General features: G+C 42.2%; 1 protein-coding gene across 40 annotated transcripts in view; it reads right to left on the minus strand.

Moving 5' to 3' along the window:
- Positions 1-18,564, minus strand: part of Clasp2 (cytoplasmic linker associated protein 2) — a 208,582-nt gene that overhangs the window by 128,233 nt on the left and 61,785 nt on the right. For 33 of the 40 annotated variants that reach the window (XM_045136851.1, XM_045136845.1, XM_045136850.1 and 30 more), the window contains one exon: positions 13,226-13,372. In XM_045136851.1, the coding sequence (XP_044992786.1) occupies positions 13,226-13,372 (147 nt within the window). Of the gene's footprint in view, positions 1-13,225; positions 13,373-13,739; positions 13,940-18,564 lie in introns of those variants that run through there. The other 7 variants (XM_045136860.1, XM_045136858.1, XM_045136857.1 and 4 more) reach the window with 1 other exon arrangement.

The following is an 18,564-nucleotide window of genomic DNA, read 5'->3' on the forward strand; positions in this document are numbered from 1 at the left end:
TGCACCCATACATGTGTACCTACTACATGTATGACATATCCACCCACACCTCCATCCTGGTTTGAGTAAGAAAAGTTATGAAAACATTCTTAGGACATTTGAGGAATCTGAATACAGAAGTGCTTAAAAAGAGGTGAGCACACAGGTTGAAAGTAAATTGACATAAAATACAAAGGTTATAGGAACAAGTTAAACAATGCCACAAAGGAAAAAAAAACCCACAAAAACAAAACACTGGAAAAATCGATAAAGACAACTGGCTTAAACTCTTCAATACATCCATGCCACAGAGATGAAAAATGAAAGTAAGCCTATCTTAGACAACAATGCAGAATTTTTTTCTTCTTCATTCTAAGGGCACTAAGGGTTATAATGGGGCACACACACACCCTCTCTCTCTTAGGAGGTGCTTATGAAATGTTCAGGAAGTGTCATGATATCTTCCATTTACTTTCTTATTTATTTATTTGAGGGAGAGACAGGAGGTGTGCCAGGGCCTCCAGCAATGAACCCCAGATGCCTGCGCCACCTTGTGCCTCTGGCTTACATGGGCTCTGGAGAATCAAACCTGGGTCCTTTGGCTTTGCAGGCAAACACCTTAACCGCTAATCCATCTTTACCCATTTACTTTCTGATGGTTCATTTGACAATGTATCTCTAGAAGTTGTGGGGAACTGTTGGTGATTAATATAGGCAATAAATTTGCTAAGTATCAGTTATATGCTTAAAATTATTCACAATAAAAACTATGGGAAACTATTCTTTGTAAATCAAAGAGAAAATACAATTCAATCAGAAAAAGGTCATGGAAAACGTTAATAAAAATTAAAAAAAAAAGATTGGAAAAAAAATCAGAAAAAGGGAGAAACCACAAAAACTAGTCAAACTGAATAGGGTGGTGTTTCAGGGAGTTAAAGGCTGTTTGACCTAATTGCACTGATTTATATGGCTATTTATAAATAAGATGGGGGTGGGGAGACCAAATAGAACTCTTTATGCAAAAGTCTAGATGTATTAAATTAAATGTAAAATAGTGTTTTAAAACAAATGAAAGTATTTTAATAATTTTAGGAGTAGATAATTGTTTTCCTTACTAAAGAAAGTAAATCTGAAAGTCAAAAAGAAAAGAGAGGTGAGCTGGGCATGGTGGTGCACGCCTTTAATCCCAGCCCTCGGGAGACAGAGGTAGGAGGATTGCCGTGAGTTCAAGGCCACCCTGAGACTCCATAGTGAATTCCAGGTCAGCCTGGGCTAGAGTGAAACCCTACCTCAAAAAAATTAAAAAAAAAAAAAAAGAGAGAGAGAGAGAGAGAGAGAGAGAGGCTAGAAAAATGGCTCAGAGGTTAAAGTGATTGCCTGCAAAGCCTAATGACCCAGGTTCAATTCCCCAGTACCCATGTAAAGCCAGATGCACAGTGGGGTACAAGCATCTGGAGTTTGTTTGCAGCAGCTCAAGGCACCAATACGCCCATTTTTTTGTCTCTCTGCTTCCAAATAAATAAATTTAAAAACATTTTTTAAAAAAGACATATTTTACCACAAAAAGTTAAGTTTTCCGCAAAAATGCCAGACAATGGAAAAACTGAAGATTTGTAACTTCTAAGGACAAAAAAAGAGGCCTATAATTTTTTAAATGCTAAACAAAAAAAATGCTGACAAACTGACAAGACAAAGTAGCATGTGACACAAAGAAATAATATGCTAATGATTGTCAGTGCATTTGCATATTCTGAACCTCATTACAGAATGGGCCATAGGAGGGCAGGGTTACTGCTGTGGCATAGTGACATGTATTAGATTACAGCAAGTAGGTAGCCAGGCTGGAGAGGTGGCTTATCGGTTAAGGCACATGCCTGTGAAGCCTAAGGACCCCAGTTTGATTCTCCAGGTCCCATGCAAGCCAGATGCACATGGTGGCACATGCATCTGGAGTTTGTATGCAATGGGTAGGGGCCCTGGCACACCAATTCTCTCTGTCTCTCTCTTTCAAAAAAAGAAACAATGTTATCCTAAATTTCATATTTAGATGTTTTTTGTGTTCTCCAAATTCAGGTTGATGGCATTTGAAGATAGGGCCTTGGGGAGGAAATCAGGGCTACATGAGTCATAAAGGTAGGCCTTCTGATTGGTGCCTTTATTAGAGGCACAGGGTGGGAATGCTCTGCTCAGGGAACGCCTTCTGCTATGCATCATGCACTAGCAGACACTGCACACAACAGCACCAAGATAGTAACTTTCCTGCCTCTAGGCAGACAGGAAACAAGTATGTGTGCTCTATGAATTACCTAGTCTAAGGTATTCTGTCATAGTAAGAGAAAAAAAAAAGACCATGAAAACCACAGAGCTATTACACTGAATGATTCTTGATGTTGAAGTATAAAACGTTTACTAGAATATATCATCTAGCTGGAGTATTGCACAGATGAAAATGGGAGGGACATTATGCAGAAGGATACAGATCAAATTCAACATTGGATATCTCAGGTCAGTCACACAACAGAAGAAAAATATTCCCCTTTTCTAATTCTCTAATTCCATTGTTTAAGGTAAGAATTAGCAAAATTTTTTTATTTACAACTAAATTGTCTCTCTCAATGCTTTTCATTAATAAAAAGTACACAGAGGGGCTGGAAAGATGGCTTAGCGGTTAAGTGCTTGCCTGTGAGACCTAAGGACCCCAGTTCGAGGTTCGATTCCCCAGAACCCACATTAGGCAGGTGCACAAGGGGTGCACGCAACTGGAGTTCGTTTTCAGTGGCTGGAGGCCATGGCGCGCCCATTCTCAATCTATCTGCCTGCCTGCCCCTCCCTCCCTCCCTCTCTCTGTCACTCTCAAATAAATAAATAAAAATGAACAAAAATAGTTAAAGAAAAGAAGTACACAGATGTACGCATTAATAAGAAACACACAGTGGTTAAGGTACTTGCCTGAAAAGCCTGAGAACCTAGGTTCACTTGTCCAGCACCCATGTAAGAGCCACACGCACTAGACGGCACATGCAGGGGAGCTCTCTGCAGCGGCGAGAGGGCATGCTACACCCATTCTCTCTTTCTCTCTCTCTCAAATAAATGAGTTAAAAAATAAATACATAAACTCTTTTTAAAACTTTATTTATTTACAAGAGAAAGGACAGGGAGAAGGAGAGTGAATGGGCAAGCCAGGGAATCACGCCCTTGCAAAGGAACTCCAGGTCATGTACCACCACGCGCATCTGGCTTACATGGGTACTAGAGATTTGCACCTGGGTCCTTAGATTTTGCAGGCAAGTGTCTTAACCACTAAGCCATCTCTCCAACCGGATAAACTCTGTTTTTATTATTTTTATTTAGCGGGGTGGGAGGGATAGGAATATCAGGGCCTCCTGCCAATGTAAACAAACTCCAGATGCATGCATCACTTTGTGCATCTGGCTTTATGTGGATACTTGGGAAATGAAGGCCAGGTCAGCAGGCTTTACAAGCAAGTCCGTTTAACTGCTGAGCCCATAGCCTAGGCGTTGCTTTTATAATTTTTAAAAATATTTTTATTTTAACTTGCAGGTGGTAGAAGTGAGTATGGGCAGGACCAGGCCTCTTGCCACTATAAAGAAATTCCAGGGCTAGACAGATGGCTTAGCAGTTAAGTGCTTGCCTGTGAAGCCTAAGGACCCTGGCTTCAGGCTTGATTTCCCCAGGACCCAGGTCAGCCAGATGCACATGGGGGCGCACGCATTTGGAGTTTGTTTGCAGTGGCTGGAGGCCCTGTGTAGCAGACAGCTTCAGGTTCACGGAGATGAACTTTCAGACCAGGCTCAGTTATGGAGGAAGGGATTTATTGAAGCTCACAGATCTAGGGGAAGTTCCATAATGGCAGAAGAAGCTGGCCTGCCTTCACAGGTCCAAGCAGAGAGAGAGAGAAGAGAGGTACAAGCCTAAAGGTCAAAAACCACACAGCACACTTCAGGAACTTCTGCTAGGCACACTTTGCATATCTTAAGATTAAAATCTGAAAACCCACCACCACACCTTCAGATCACCCAGTGACATTGCCTCCAGCCAGGTAGCCAGCATATGCAAACTACAAACAATAAAGAACTAAATATATTGGGGGCCATCTATTCAAACCACCACATCCTGGTATGCCCATCTCTCTATCTGCCCCTCTCTCTCTCTGTCACTCTCAAATAAATAAAGAAAGAAAAAAGAAATTCCAGACGCATGTGCCACTTTCTGTGGTTTTATGTGGGTACTGTGGAATTGAACCTGGGCCAGCAAGGTTTATAAGAATGTGCTTCTGGGCTGGAGAGATGGCTTAGCGGTTAAGGCACTTGCCTGCAAAGCCAAAGGACCCAGGTTCGATTACCCAACGGGACAGGACAGGACGGAAAGAAGAAAGGAAGGAACAAGCAAACTTCTAATTGCTGAGCCATCTCCCCAAGCCTAAATGTTTGTAAAGACAAATGACAAGCTAGTGAAAAAAAGGTTCAATCATAATATTCCCATTAAATAATAAATACTATTTACTGAGGTAAACCAGGCCCAGAAAGCCAAGCGCCACATGTTCTCTCTCATGTCTGTCCTAGCCATAAATATTTGACTCGTATGTCAGTTGGACTAAAACTTGGTAGCAGAGGTGAGTAAGCTAGAAAGGGATTACAAGGGAGTGAGAAGAGGGAGGACTTAAGGAGTAGTATTGTGTATATGTATGTATGTGTGTGTGTATGTGTGTGTGCGCGTATGTATGTATGTATGTATTATGTAATAGATTACTGGGGTTGGAAAGGCCTAAGTGAGGTCAGGGGAAGAGATTAAGTAAAGGAAGGGTCAGGGGAGGGCTTATCAAAATCTAAGAGGGTATGAATACATCATATGGAAACCGACTTTTTGGACAATGCCACACCCAGAAGCCATAGATTGTTACTAGAAAATTTTCAGTGTCAGAGATGGGATACCTCCCAGTGAGTTGTTGGCCAGGGAGGTTCCTGAGGCACTCAAAACATTACAGGCCATTGCAGAAGCCTTGGTTTCCCACCAGGAGTAGATGGTAAGACCCTATTGCTGAAGACTCCACATGCTTGGGCTGCAAGGTCACTGAGAAATCTTGCTGGAACTGAGCTGAAAACCTCCTCCCTGTAGACCAGCTGACAGAAAGCTGGAAAAAGCTACACTGCATGCAGTTCCATGGAAGATAGAGAAGTCATCAGTGGCAATGAACAACAGTGAACAATGCAATCCTTAAGTTTGGTTAGCAAGCTCAAATGAGCCAATAGGTGCAATAGTGGCATGTCTGTTATGGAGGAAACCAACCAGTCTCTAATTGGACTGGAGGCCTGCTCCACAGGAGGGAATACATGCCTAATACTGAAAACCTATGGCAGGGGAAGACATAAACCCTAGTGGTGTAGTGTCTACTGGTGTCTGGCTAAATGCATATAGTATGCACACCAAACTGCCCAGGTAAGCACTTCTCTTAATGTTCATACCCAAATATTAATGCTACTCTCACTTTTGGTTAGAGAAGCTTCTCTTCAGATGGCAGTGACTTGGGGATGACTCAAAAGGCACCATCGTGCTGAGAAGATGGGACAGAGGAGTCCTCAGCACTGAAACATCTCTATCACACCTTCCAAGGCTCAGGGTCCATTGGGGAAGAGGTGGTGGAAAGAATATGAGTCAAAGGAAGGGTGGGACTCCTAAAATGTGCTCCTCCAGGTACAAAATACCCATGGATATCCATGACCTCACAGTGCCTGATACTACCTACACAAGACCATCATAATAGGAGGAAAAGATCATGACATCAAAATAAAAAAAAGACTGATGGGGGGGGGATAAGATGGAGAGTGGGGTTGTGAAGGGCAAAGCACGGGGGAGGGGATTATCATTGTTTATTGTCTGTAATTATGAAAGTTGTCAATAATAATAATCACCAATTGAACTGTAGTTGACTGTTTGGAGAATAAACATAAGCTTGGGATTGCAGCCATCATGGAAGTACCTGCCACGGGCAACTACGTGAGGCAGAGAGGCTGGGAAGCGGCTTCTCACCAGCACCATAGTGGGAGGAACAGCTCAGTGCTGCACCAAGGTCCCTTCCGCACATCCCGGGGGCCTGGCAGCAGCAAGGTCGACCCCAGCTGTAGACAAGGACAATGACTGAGACTTCAGCTGCCTAGTCAAGCTCAATCAAAATGTTTTATATTGGGGCTGGAGAGATGGCTTCTGTTACGGCATTTGTCTGCAAAGCCAAAGGACCCATGTTCAATTCTCAGGACCCACATAAGACAAGGTGGCATACATATCTGGAGTTAGCTTGCAATGGCTGGGAGCCCTGGAAAGCCCATTCATATTCTCATTCATTCATTCATTCTCTCTCTCTCTCTCTCTCTCTCTCAAATAAAAAATAAAATATTTTTAAATCTTTTATATTATCTTCTCTTAAACATTCTGAATGCCTGAAAAAGGTAAACCTTATACAATGAAATTTCTTAAGTCTTACACAGGACATAACACAAAACTAAGATCAAGAAATGCAGGTTTAAGCCAGACTTGTTTGGTGGTGCACGCCTTTAATCCCAGCACTTGGGAGGCAGAGGTAGGGGGATCCCTGTGAATTCGAGGCCACCCTGAGACTACATAGTGAGCTCCAGGTCAGCCTGGACTAGAGTGAGACCCTACCATAAAAAACAAAACAAAAAACATTTTTTTGAATTGCGCAAAAAAACAACATATGTGTATAATTAAATACATGTAGTTCTTGCCATCTTTATTTGCTTGAGTAAAAAATCAATTTTGTTACTTGCATGATGAGAAAATGGAAAAGTTCAGTATTATGTGAAAGTAGACATTTAGATATTATTAATAAAATCATAGGTCAGATATGAATGAAACAGAAAATACACAAAAGATGGACGAGCATTACTAAGTGTCTTGGAATGCACGTATGTGCACGCACGCAGAGACCAGAGGAGGACAGCGCGTTCCAGTTCCAGCACTCTCATGCCGGGCTTCCCTGAGGGAGGGAGTGCTCACTGAAGCAGGAGCTCCGCACCTTCCAGTCAGACTGGCTGACCGGGGGCGGCAGTGTCCTCCTGACCCCGCCCACTTAGCAGAGGCACGGCGGGCACAACCGCATGGTGCCAGCGTCAAATCCAGGTCCTCATGCTTGCACACTTTCTGTTCTTACCCACCTGAACTGCCTCCCCAGACACTGTGTATTTAATATTTTATTTATTTATTTCAGAGAGAGAGAGGGGCACAGGGAGAGAGAGAAAAAGAATGGATACACCAGGACCTCCAGCAATTGCAAACTAACTCCAGACTCATGTTTCACCTTGTGCATCTGGCTTATGTGGGTCCTGGAGAATTGAACCTGGGTCCTTAGACTTTACAGGCAAACACCTAAAACACTAAGCCATCTGTCCTGCCCTATATTATAATTATTTATTTATTTATTTTGCTTTTTCAGGGTAAGGGTCTCACTCTAGCTCATGTTGACCTAGAATTCACTATGTAGTCTCAGGGTGGCCTCGAACTCACGGCAATCCTCCTACCTCAAAGCCACCCTGAGACTACATAGTGAATTCCAGGTCAGCCTGGGTTAGAGTGAGACCCTACCTTGATAAACCAATAAATAAACAAACAAATAAATAAGAATAAAATAAAAAGAATAATTCTAAAGCAATTTCAACAAAAAAGTATTTTTAAAGTCTTTATATTTACAAAGTAAAACATACAGGTTTGCTATCCTGCTTCATTAGGAACCTACGAACTCCACGTGACTGCCTTGGAGGAGTGAGCTCCTAGTAGGGCTCCGAGCTGCAGCAGGGACGAGCTTGGCGACGGGGGCAGTGACGCCGTCTGAAGGGTGACAGCTGAGCACACGGGTGGGTCAGGCACACTTACTCCACTCCTCCAGACTCTGTGTGCTCGTCAGTGAAATTAGTACCAAGGTATGTAAGCCCTGAAGTGAAGAGAATGAACAAACACACAGCAAGACCCAAGAATTTTTCCAAAACCTTGTTACCTAAAATCGATTAGAGGTAAGTTGGTTTTGGCTTTAAAGTGCTTCTTGCAAAGCCTGATGGCCTGGGTTGAATTCTCCAGGACTCATGTAAAGCCAGATGTGCAAGGTGGTGTGCCCATTCTACCTCCTTCTCTCTCTCTCAAATAATAAATAAACTTTTTTGGAGGCAAACCCAACAGACTGGCCTTTTTTTGTTTTTTTTTATAAGAGAGAGAGAGAATGAACTGGTGAGCCAGAGCCTCCAGTTAATGCAACTGAACTCAACGCTTGCACCACCTTGTGTGTCTGTGCAGCCTTGCAGACCTGCATCACATGTGCGTCAGGGTGTGTGCAACCTCAAGAGTTCAACGTGAGTCCTCTGGCTTCGCATTCAAGTGCCATAAACACCAAGCAGTCTCCCTAACCCATGAATAGTTTTTAAAAGAACAGCACAGCAATATGACTAGAATACACTGCACACTAATGCCAAAGCACAGATCAGACTAACATGTGCACTGAAGATTAAATACAAGCCTGGCTCATTTTAATCAACTGAATAGAATACTTAACAAAACATGCTATACAATCTTTAATGCTGGGCCGGAGAGTCGGCTTAGCAGTTAAGGTGTTTGCCTGCAAAGCCAAAGGAACCTGGTTCAATTCCCCAGGACCCACATAAGCCAGATGCACAAGAGGATGCACGTGTCTGGAGATCATTTGCAGTGGCTGGAGGCCCTGGCACACCCATTCTCTCTCTGTCTCTCTCCCCATCTCCCTGTATCTTTCTCTCGCTCTGTCAAATAAATAAATAACATATATTTTTTTAAAAAAAAACAAACTTTAATGTTAAGACAGGCATAATGGCGCATGCCTTTAATCCCAGCATGGGGGGGGGGGGCAGAAGGAGGATTGAAAAGAGTTTGAGGCCACCCTGAGACTACATAGTGAATTCCAGGTCAGACTGGACCAGAGTGAGACCCTACCTCAAAAAACAAAACAAAGCAAAATCTTTAATGTTGGGCTGGAGAGATGGCTTAGTGGTTAAGGTGTTTGCCTGCAAAGCCAAAGGACCCATGTTCAATTCCCCAGGACCCATGTAAGACAGTTGCACAAGGGGGCGCATGTGTCTGGAGTTCATCTGCAGTGGCTGGAGGCCCTGGTACATCTGTTCTCTCTGACTCTGTCTCTCTAAAATAAAATAAAAAATTCTTTAATGTTGCTGGGCATGTTGGCGCATGCCTTTAATCCCAGTACTCAGGAGGCAGAAGTAAGAGATTCACCAAGAGTTCTAGGCCAGCCTGATACTACATAGTGAATTCCAGGTCAGCCTGGGCTAGAGAAAAACCTTACCTTGAAAAAACAGGAGAGAAAAACAAAAATCTTCACAAACACCCTACCATAGACGTAATCTAAATCCAAAACTTCAAATGTAAACACAGTCAAGACTTTCATGATTTTTTTGGTCACCTTACCTATAAAGACACCTGTGAGACTCAGTGGGGCTACGAGTGGTTTACGCTACTTCCCACATTCCTCTCCCTGGAGCCACCAGAATCTGTTATGCAAAATACAACAAACCCATCTGCGAGAGGAGAGCACAGTGCTGACTCCGAATCCTCACCCTCCCATGTAATGTACAGGTTGGGAGAAAGCAGGGTGTGGTGCAGGCTTCTAATACCAGCACTCAGCAGGCAAAGGCAGGAGGACTGTCATTAATGAGACCTTCTCTCACACAGAATAGTGTAGGGAAGAGTATAATCTTCAACATTTTGACAGTATCATGTTAGCAAAATAAATCAATTTATCTATAATTGGGTTTGTAATTTTTCTGGAGGGCTGAAAAGATGGCTTAGTGGTTAATGTGTTTGCCTGGGAAGTCTAAGGACCCAGGTTCGATTCCACAGGACCCACATTAGCCAGATGTACAAGATGGTGTATGCATCTGGAGTTCATTTGCAGTGGCTAGCGGTACTGGTGTACCCATTCTCTCTATCTGCCTCTTTCTCTCTCTTTCTCAAATAAACAAACTATATTTAAAAAATAAAAAGATGCCAGATGTGGTGGCTCATGCCTTTAATCCCTGCACTTGGGAGGCAGAGATAGGAGGATCGCTGTGAGTTCAAGGCCACCCAGAGACTACATAGTGAATTCCAGGTCAGCCGAGGCTAAAGTGAGACCCTACCTTGAAAAACCAAAAAAATAAAAAGTATTCAAAAGAAAGCACTTCATATTTGTTGGTTTTCACTATAAGATATTATACATGATTTTAAATTCAGAGCACATGCAGAATACACAATCTATCAGGATTATTATGAAGAGCTAGCTAGCTATGAGATTCTCAAGGTCTCTTCCAATTCAAAGATTCTGCAACTCTAAGAAAACTGCCTACAACAAATTTAAAAATCAATGTATTGCCATGACCATCTAAAAGTAAGTTTTCAAAGAAAGACTGACAGCCAAGAAAGACATTAACTTCAGGACCGAATCAATGTCCTCAGGTGGGTAGCGTAGTTCTTAGATAGAGAAATGGGCAATGGAAACTTGGCATGGTGGTACATGTCTGTAATTTCAAAATCAGAGCAAGGCCCTATCTCAAAAAAATAAAATAAAATAAGTAAGGCAAGCAAACAAACAAACAGTGGACCTAAATGAGCTGCAGCAAACAAAAGAAATCAAGAACTAATATATAGTCAGGCATGGTGGTCGACGCCTTTAATCCCAGCACTCAGGAGGCAGAGGCAGGAGGATCACCATGAGTTCAAGGCCACCCTGAGACTACATAGTGAATTCCAGGTCAGCCTGTCTAGACCGAGACCCTACCTTAAAAAATAAATAAAAAGAATCAATCCAGAATTGCCAACGAATTGGAAGAGAAGAACCAGAGGAAGAAAAGAGCCAGGAATGCACATTTCTCCATATTTTTATCAAAAGGGGCACTGTCAAGCTGGGCGTGTTGGTCTTTAATCCCAGCACTCGGGAGATAGAGGCAGACCATGAGATCAAGGCCACTCTGAGACTACATAGTGAATTCCAGGATAGTCTTAGCTACAACCCTACCTCAGGGAAAAAAAAAAAAGAGGTACCGTCTAAGAAGATGATATAACCTTATGAGTAATTAATGCTACAACTATGATGAAAACTCCTTGACATTTTTTACCTGCAAAAGTATTTCCAATTGCCGCAGCCTGGAGGGCATTTAAGTAAGTGCCTTAGTTTTCAAAGAAAATCGTTTTACTTTATTTTGTAGTTATTTGTTTGTTTGTTTATTTGAGAGAGAGAGAATATTTATTGGGTGCGCCAGAGCCTCTTATCACTGCAAGCGAACCTAACCACTAAGCCATCTCTCCAGCCCCTCAAAAGAAAATCTTAATTCAGATGTCAAACGTGTGTGACTTATGTAAACTACCATTTCAATTTTCATTCAAGAGTACACTAGTAAATCCAGAACTAATTATAAACCACTGGTACAGATTTACAAACATGTTCAATATCATATATTTTGCAAATATTAATTTATCTTTTTTATTTCTTTCAGAGATAAAGAGGTACATAGAGAAAATAAGAATGGGTGCACAAGAGCCTCCAGCTGCTGCATACAAACTCCAGATGCATGCGCTACCTTGTGCATCTGGATTACGTGGGTCCTGGGGAATTGAACCCGGGTCTTTTGGCTTTGCAGGCAAATGCCTTTACCACTAAGCCACCTCTCCAGCCCTAATATTCTATCTTAAGTAAAATAAGATAGTTTTGTGAATTTGTCACATCATTTAAGCCAGAATTCTGTAACTCTAAATTAGGGAAAATGTCACCCTGTAATGACTGAAGACAGCCATTTGTTACAAAGAAGCCAAAGAATGTCATGTACCTCTTACTAAAGATAAGAATGCGCAATAAAAAATGTCATGTAATAGAACAAAAACTACAATCTGGATAACAACATACCCTTAGAAATGCAAAACCAAAGTACTAAAAACTTTAAACAGTAAGTTACTCAAAATATCCAGAGAAACAAGCAAGTAATTTTTATTCACTTTATAGTATATTTATATAGGTATACACATCACACCATCTTTCTGCTAAGTATGACGCATGAAGTTAAAGAAAGTTAAAAGAGCCGGGTCCTGGCGGCGCACGCCTTTAAACCCAGCACTGCAGAGGCAGGAGGACTGCACTGAGTTCAAGGCCAGGCTAAGACTAAAGAGTGAATTCCAGATCAGCCTGGGTTAGAGTAAGACCCTACCTTGGGGGTTGGGGGAGGACACACTTGTGATAGGTTCCCTGTGTTCTGAATGCCATATGACTTAATAAATGTATTTGGTTGTACTGAAAGATCAAAGGAACACAACTCCTTTCATAACTTATACCATATAAATATATATTGAATTTTTTTTCCTTCTTGTTGTTAAAGTACTATAGACAAAAAGAAAAACAAAAAACAAAAATCCTCAGATCATGTGTTTTCCATTGGTTATTGGACAAGGAAAGATTTGTTTGCCTAAGCATCATACCTAAAACACAAATGTATTTTTAAGAGATTAGTGCTTTCACATTTAGAATTAAAATGTGCATCCTTATTCTTGCAGTCATTCTATTGGACAGATTCAGCAGAAATTAACACCTGACATGTACTCGTGGCTATATAATTATCCTAAGAAAAATATCAAAAAATTAAAAACATGATATGCTGAAAGCAGTTCTAATATTCCCCAAGTGATGTACAGCCAAATAAAAAGCCTGCTCTTTCCCATTCTCTTGTTTACTGTCGTCCACCCGGAAACCATTGGAGGCAATTTAACTCGACCACCACCCCATTTCCCATTGTCACAAACTGATTCAACACCCAGTTCCTTGAACCATGTTTTAAATGTTGAGGTATTTAACTTACTACACCTGGACAAACGTATAAATTCACATAATTCAGCATCTTATAGCTGTGATAGCTTTAGTACTTGAAAATTAATAGCCAAATTCTGAAATGCTTCTTTTCATTAAGAAACACACACACCCTAAAAAACAATCCTTTGAGTCTTTCCCTTTAAAACTGTCATCTGGACATTTGGTGCTCTCAGGAAAACACCGACTCGCCCATGTTCTTACAGGACACGGCATGCTTATTTATCACCTCTGCACCTGACAAAGGTGCACACGATGCATGCTGCGGACCTGCGGTGAGCGGCGCCTGTGCTCACTCCGCTCCCAGAGCAGCAGCAGCGCGTCACGCCTGAGGTGGATTTACGTTACCTCCGACCTTCGGGCCACCTGCTGAGCCAGGCTTCCTTGCACTGTTGACGGGATTGCCAGGCGTTTTAGGTGCAGGAACCTTGAAAGCCGAAGCAGCTGATGACGGCCTGTTTCCATCCACTGACTCTTCATCATCAAAGCTTTTATCTGCACAAAGCATTAGGAAACACACATGAGGAAGCTAAGCCTTCTCCAGTTCCCAGAAGACTCAAAAATCAAATAAAGCCACATATAAAAGCACTGCTTTGTCAGAATATATAATTTTTAAGTCTTTTGAATAAGCACTTATACATTGGTTAATGCCACATGTCATTTAAAATAAAAATACAATATTGTCATATTTCCTATCTATGTCTATCAAATTGAAACATTAACCAAGCATATTAACTCTAAAAGCAGTAAAAAGAATCTTCCATTTTTTCCTACTCATACGAGCATTTTCTGCCAGCTCCTCCCATGGTGCATCTTCCAGCACGCCCTGCCTTATTCCTTATACCCAGATCCTGCAACTTACAATCACAGATCCGTTTGCAAATCAGTCGCCTCATTCCTCTGAAAGCTCTTAATCTCCCTCACCCTAGGATGCTCCTAACAGTTCACATGGCCAAATTCAGTCAATTTGATACTAATCTAAGATTCTATCAAAAATAGATAGAAACAACCACAGAACCACCGCTGAGGTTTGTGCCGGCATTTTTCTTTCTCTTCCCTGCACTAGGTGCTGCAACAGCCAATCAGCTACAAGGTGACATCATCTCATGGCAGCCACTGCCAGATGAAAGGTGAAAATTCTCCCTACATATAAAATATGCTCTATGCACCCCAAGCTATATTGTATCTAAAATTTAAAGGCATTACATACTCAAAACTTAAGAATCTAAATTTTTTCTTTTACTTAATTTACATACAAATTTACAGAAACACAAACGGGGTTTAGGCACCAATCATTCTGCTGGATGCTTATTACTGCATCAGGAAAACATGGTATAGAACAGTGCTCACTGCTGCACGTAACTAGCTCTGTAATCTTATAATCTGCCACTTATTTTGCTGCAGAAACAAAACTGAACAATTTGTTCTCATTAATGATTCGACAGCATTCTACAAAGCTCCTTTTGGAATAGGCATGACTAAACCTTTGTCGTCTTGTAGACAAATTCAACAAGCCCCCAGCCAGCCCCTCCCCACCCACCACAGGACAGATCTGTTTACTCTTCGGAGGAAATGTTTGCTCAGGGACCCTGTACCAACCGACCTTGACAGACAAGATGGGCGAAGCAGAGACACGGCTTCACCACAGGCCACTGTAGATCACTGGGCCGGCACCTTCTTGCTGCCCCACACAAATACATGCCAACCACAACACTCACCCATGGCAAAGGACGCCACCAGTACAACTATTAGATCTGCTTCAAAGAAAATACTACAACTAAGTTTCAAGATGGTTTTATTTATTGGCAAATAATTACCAAATCCACGTAACATCTTGCAAGCACTTTTATTATCATGATTTCTGATAAAAAGAAAAAAAAAACAGCAAAACTATCTTCTACTCTGAAAGCAATATTCTTTTGTTGTTTTTGTTTGTTTGTGGGGTTTTATTGTTTTATTTGTTTTGTTTTTCTAGGTAGGGTCTTGCTCTAGCCCAGACTAACCTAGAAATTACTATGTAGTATCAGGGTGGCCTCAAACTCATGGTGACCCTACCTCTGCCACCCAAATGCTAAAACTAAAGGTGTATGTCACCACACCCACCTTTACACAATAAACACAATTAGAGGGCACGTTCAGAGAAATTAATGGGCTTAAAATCTATATTCTAGGGCTGAAGAGATGGCTTAGCAGTTAAGGCCCTTGCCTACAAAGCCAAAGGATCCTGGATCAATTCTCCAAGACCCACGCTAGCCAGATGCACAAAGGGGCGCAGGCATCTGGAGTTCGTTTGCAGTGGCTGGAGGCCCTGGCGTGCCCATATTCACCCTCAGTCTCTCTCTCTCTCTCTCTCTCTCTCTCTCTCAAATAAATAAATAATAAATTAAAACTCTGTGTTCTGCCAGGCATGGTGGCGCACGCCTTTAATCCCAGCACTTGGGAGGCAGAGGTAGGAGGATCGCCATGAGTTCAAGGCCACCCTGAGACTCCATAATGAATTCCAGGTCAGCCTGGGCTAGAGTGAAACCCTACCTTGAAAAAACAAACAAAAAAAAAAAAAAAAAAAAAAAACTCTGTGTTCTGGGATGTGGTGGTGCACACCTTTAATCCCAGTACTTGGGAGGCAGAGCTAAGAGGATGGCCCTGAGTTTGAAGCTACCTGTGACTACATAGTAAATTCCAGGTCAACCTGGGACTAGAGTGAGACCCTACCTGGGCGGGAGTGGGGTGGTTCTATATCAACTACTCTACTGACGACACCAATACAATTCCAAATAAACTTCTTTTTGTTGGTCACCATTATGTTTAGAACTGCTAAGAGAGAGTAGACACAGAAACCTACACAAAGTCAGGCACTGAAACACAGAGGAGCCGGAAGTTCCCATGGAAACAGTGTTTCTTTCCTATACACACAAGATTTGAAAAGAGCAAGTGACTCTACCACTTAAAAGAAAATTAACTCTTAACATTCTTGAACTACTAGAAATTTAATTTTTTTTACTCTGTAACAAAGCAAAGTATGCCAATCCTAAGATACGAATGATGAGGTTATACAAAATGAACACAGCATTATGATCTGCATCCAGACCAGCAGATGACCCTGACTGTCTTCCAAGCCCTCCAAACCCCTGCCAGTCATGGCTGCCCAACAAAGAGCCGCGGGTTTCATTCTAGCACTGCAGCAGCAGAAGCAGCGTACACTATGCGCTCGGGGACTGTTGGGGAAGATAATGCGTTCATTCATTTGCACTACTTAAGAGTTTTCTGGTGTATGAATGTACCGCAAGTTATTGATGTCCATTCTAGTGATCACAGACGTGCAGACCCTTACCAGTTTAAGGTTGCTACAAAATCATGCTCTTAGTAAGTCAAGTTGAAAAGATCTAAAGTTGGCAGGGAATGGTCGTACACATCTTTAATTTCAGCAGTTGGGAGACAGATGTAGAAGGATTACTGTGAGTTCAAGACCAGCCTGGGACTACAAAGGGAGATCCAGGTCAGCCTGGGCTAGAGCAACACCCTAACCTCAAAAACCAAAAAGGAGGACTGGAGAGATGGCTTAGTGGTTAAGCACTTGCCTGTGAAGCCTAAGGACCATGGTTCAAGGTCGATTCCCCAGGACCCACGTTAGCCAGATGCACAAGGGGGCGCACGCGTCTGGAGTTCATTTGCAATGGCTGGAGGCTCTGGTGTGCCCATTCTCTCCCCCCCTTCTCTGTCACTCTCAAATTAAAAAAAAAAAATTAAAAATCCCCCCCCAAAAAGGTCTACATATTTTAGCATTATTGGGGAGGTAGTAAGCCATCCTGAATTTGAAATTTTGAAAACTGTAATTAAAATTCAACACTTTCTGAGGACACAAACTTAGTTTCAGATTTTGGACTATGTTGGGATTAGTGATGTTCAACTAAATAAATAGAAGCAAGATTATACAAACATTGCAAAAAGAGAAATAGCTGAGCACGGCATGGTGGCACATGCCTTTAATCCCAGCGTTCAGGAGGCAGAGGTAGGAGGATTCCTATGAGTTCAAGGCCACCCTGAGACTACATAGTGAATTCCAGGTTAGCCTGGACTAGAGTGAGACTCTACCTCAGAAAAACAAAACACAACAAAGCAAAACAAACAAACAAACAAACAAACAGAGCCATACAGCAAAACTATCTTAGGCTTTGAAAGCCCTTATTCACATGACCTTTCTGTGCCACACTCAATTACAGCACATGAGCAATGATGTGATCTATAAAGAAATGGGTGTGGGGGCTGGGAAAATGGCTTAGCAATTAAAGCACTTGCCTGCGAAGCCTAAGGACCCAGGTTCAATTCCCTAGTACCCATGTAAGCAAGATGCACAAGCTGGCACATACGCCTGGAGTTCATCTGCCATGGATGCCCTGGCACGACCATTTTCTCTCTAGATAGATAAATAGATAGACATAGATGATATAGGTATAGAGACACAGATACATGCCTCTTTCTCAAATAAATAAATAAAATTAAAAGTCTATAAAAGAGGGCTGGAGAGATGGCTTAGCGGTTAAGTGCTTGCCTGTGAAGCCTAAGGACCCCGGTTCGAGGCTCGGTACCCCAGGTCCCACGTTAGCCGGATGCACAAGGGGGCGCATGCATCTGGAGTTCATTTGCAGAGGCTGGAAGCCCTGGCGTGCCTATTCTCTCTCTCTCCCTCTATCTGTCTTTCTCTCTGTGTCTGTCGCTCTCAGATAAATAAATAAATAAATAAATTTTAAAAAAAAAGTCTATAAAAGAAATAGGTGTGGCTATGCATCAATAACTTTTGTTTTATAGTTTTGGAGGTAGTCTCACTCTAGCCCAAGCTGACGTAGAACTCAATCTGTAGTTCCAGGCTGGCCTTGAACTTAAGTGATCCTCTTACCTCTGCCTCCACAATTCTGGGATCAAAAGCATGTGCCACCACACCTAGCTGTCTGAATAATTTTTAATGGATAAACAGGAGGGTGGGTGAGATTGGACAGCAAGAAACAAACCATGGGACTCAGGCTCAATTCCTGAGGACTACATAAAACCAAATGCACAAGGTGGTACATGCATCTAGAGTTCATTTACAGAGGCTGGAGGCCCTGGAACGTCCATTGCATTCTCTCTCCCCCCCCCCTTTTCCCATCTCATAAACAAAATTAAAAAATATTTCAAAATAAATATTCCAGAAATTAAAATGCAAATGAACAAAACTGCACATGGGGAGGGGGCGAGATGGCTTAGAAGTTAAAAGCACCTGCTCACAAAGCCTGCTGGTCAGAGTTCAATTCCTCAGTACCTATGTAAAACCAGATGCACAAAGTAACACATGCCACTGGAGTTTGCTTTCAGCAATAAGAGGCCCTGGCATGCCCATCTTTTTTTCTCTTCCTCTCTCTAAATAAAACATTTAGAAGACTTTTCAAATATGTTGCTTCAATGATACACAATGGGACATGGGATATACTCATACAAAGATTAAAAGTACAATTGTAGGGCTGGAGAGATGGCTTAGCGGTTAAGCGCTTGCCTGCGAAGCCTAAGGACCACGGTTCGAGGCTCGATTCCCCAGGACCCACGTTAGCCAGATGCACAAGGGGGCGCACGCGTCTGGAGTTCGTTTGCAGAGGCTGGAAGCCCTGGCGTGCCCATTCTCTCTCTCTCTCTGCCTCTTTGTCTGTCTGTAACTG

The sequence above is a fragment of the Jaculus jaculus genome, chromosome 17 (genome assembly GCF_020740685.1).
Source record: "Jaculus jaculus isolate mJacJac1 chromosome 17, mJacJac1.mat.Y.cur, whole genome shotgun sequence".
NCBI classification, from domain to species: domain Eukaryota; kingdom Metazoa; phylum Chordata; class Mammalia; order Rodentia; family Dipodidae; genus Jaculus; species Jaculus jaculus.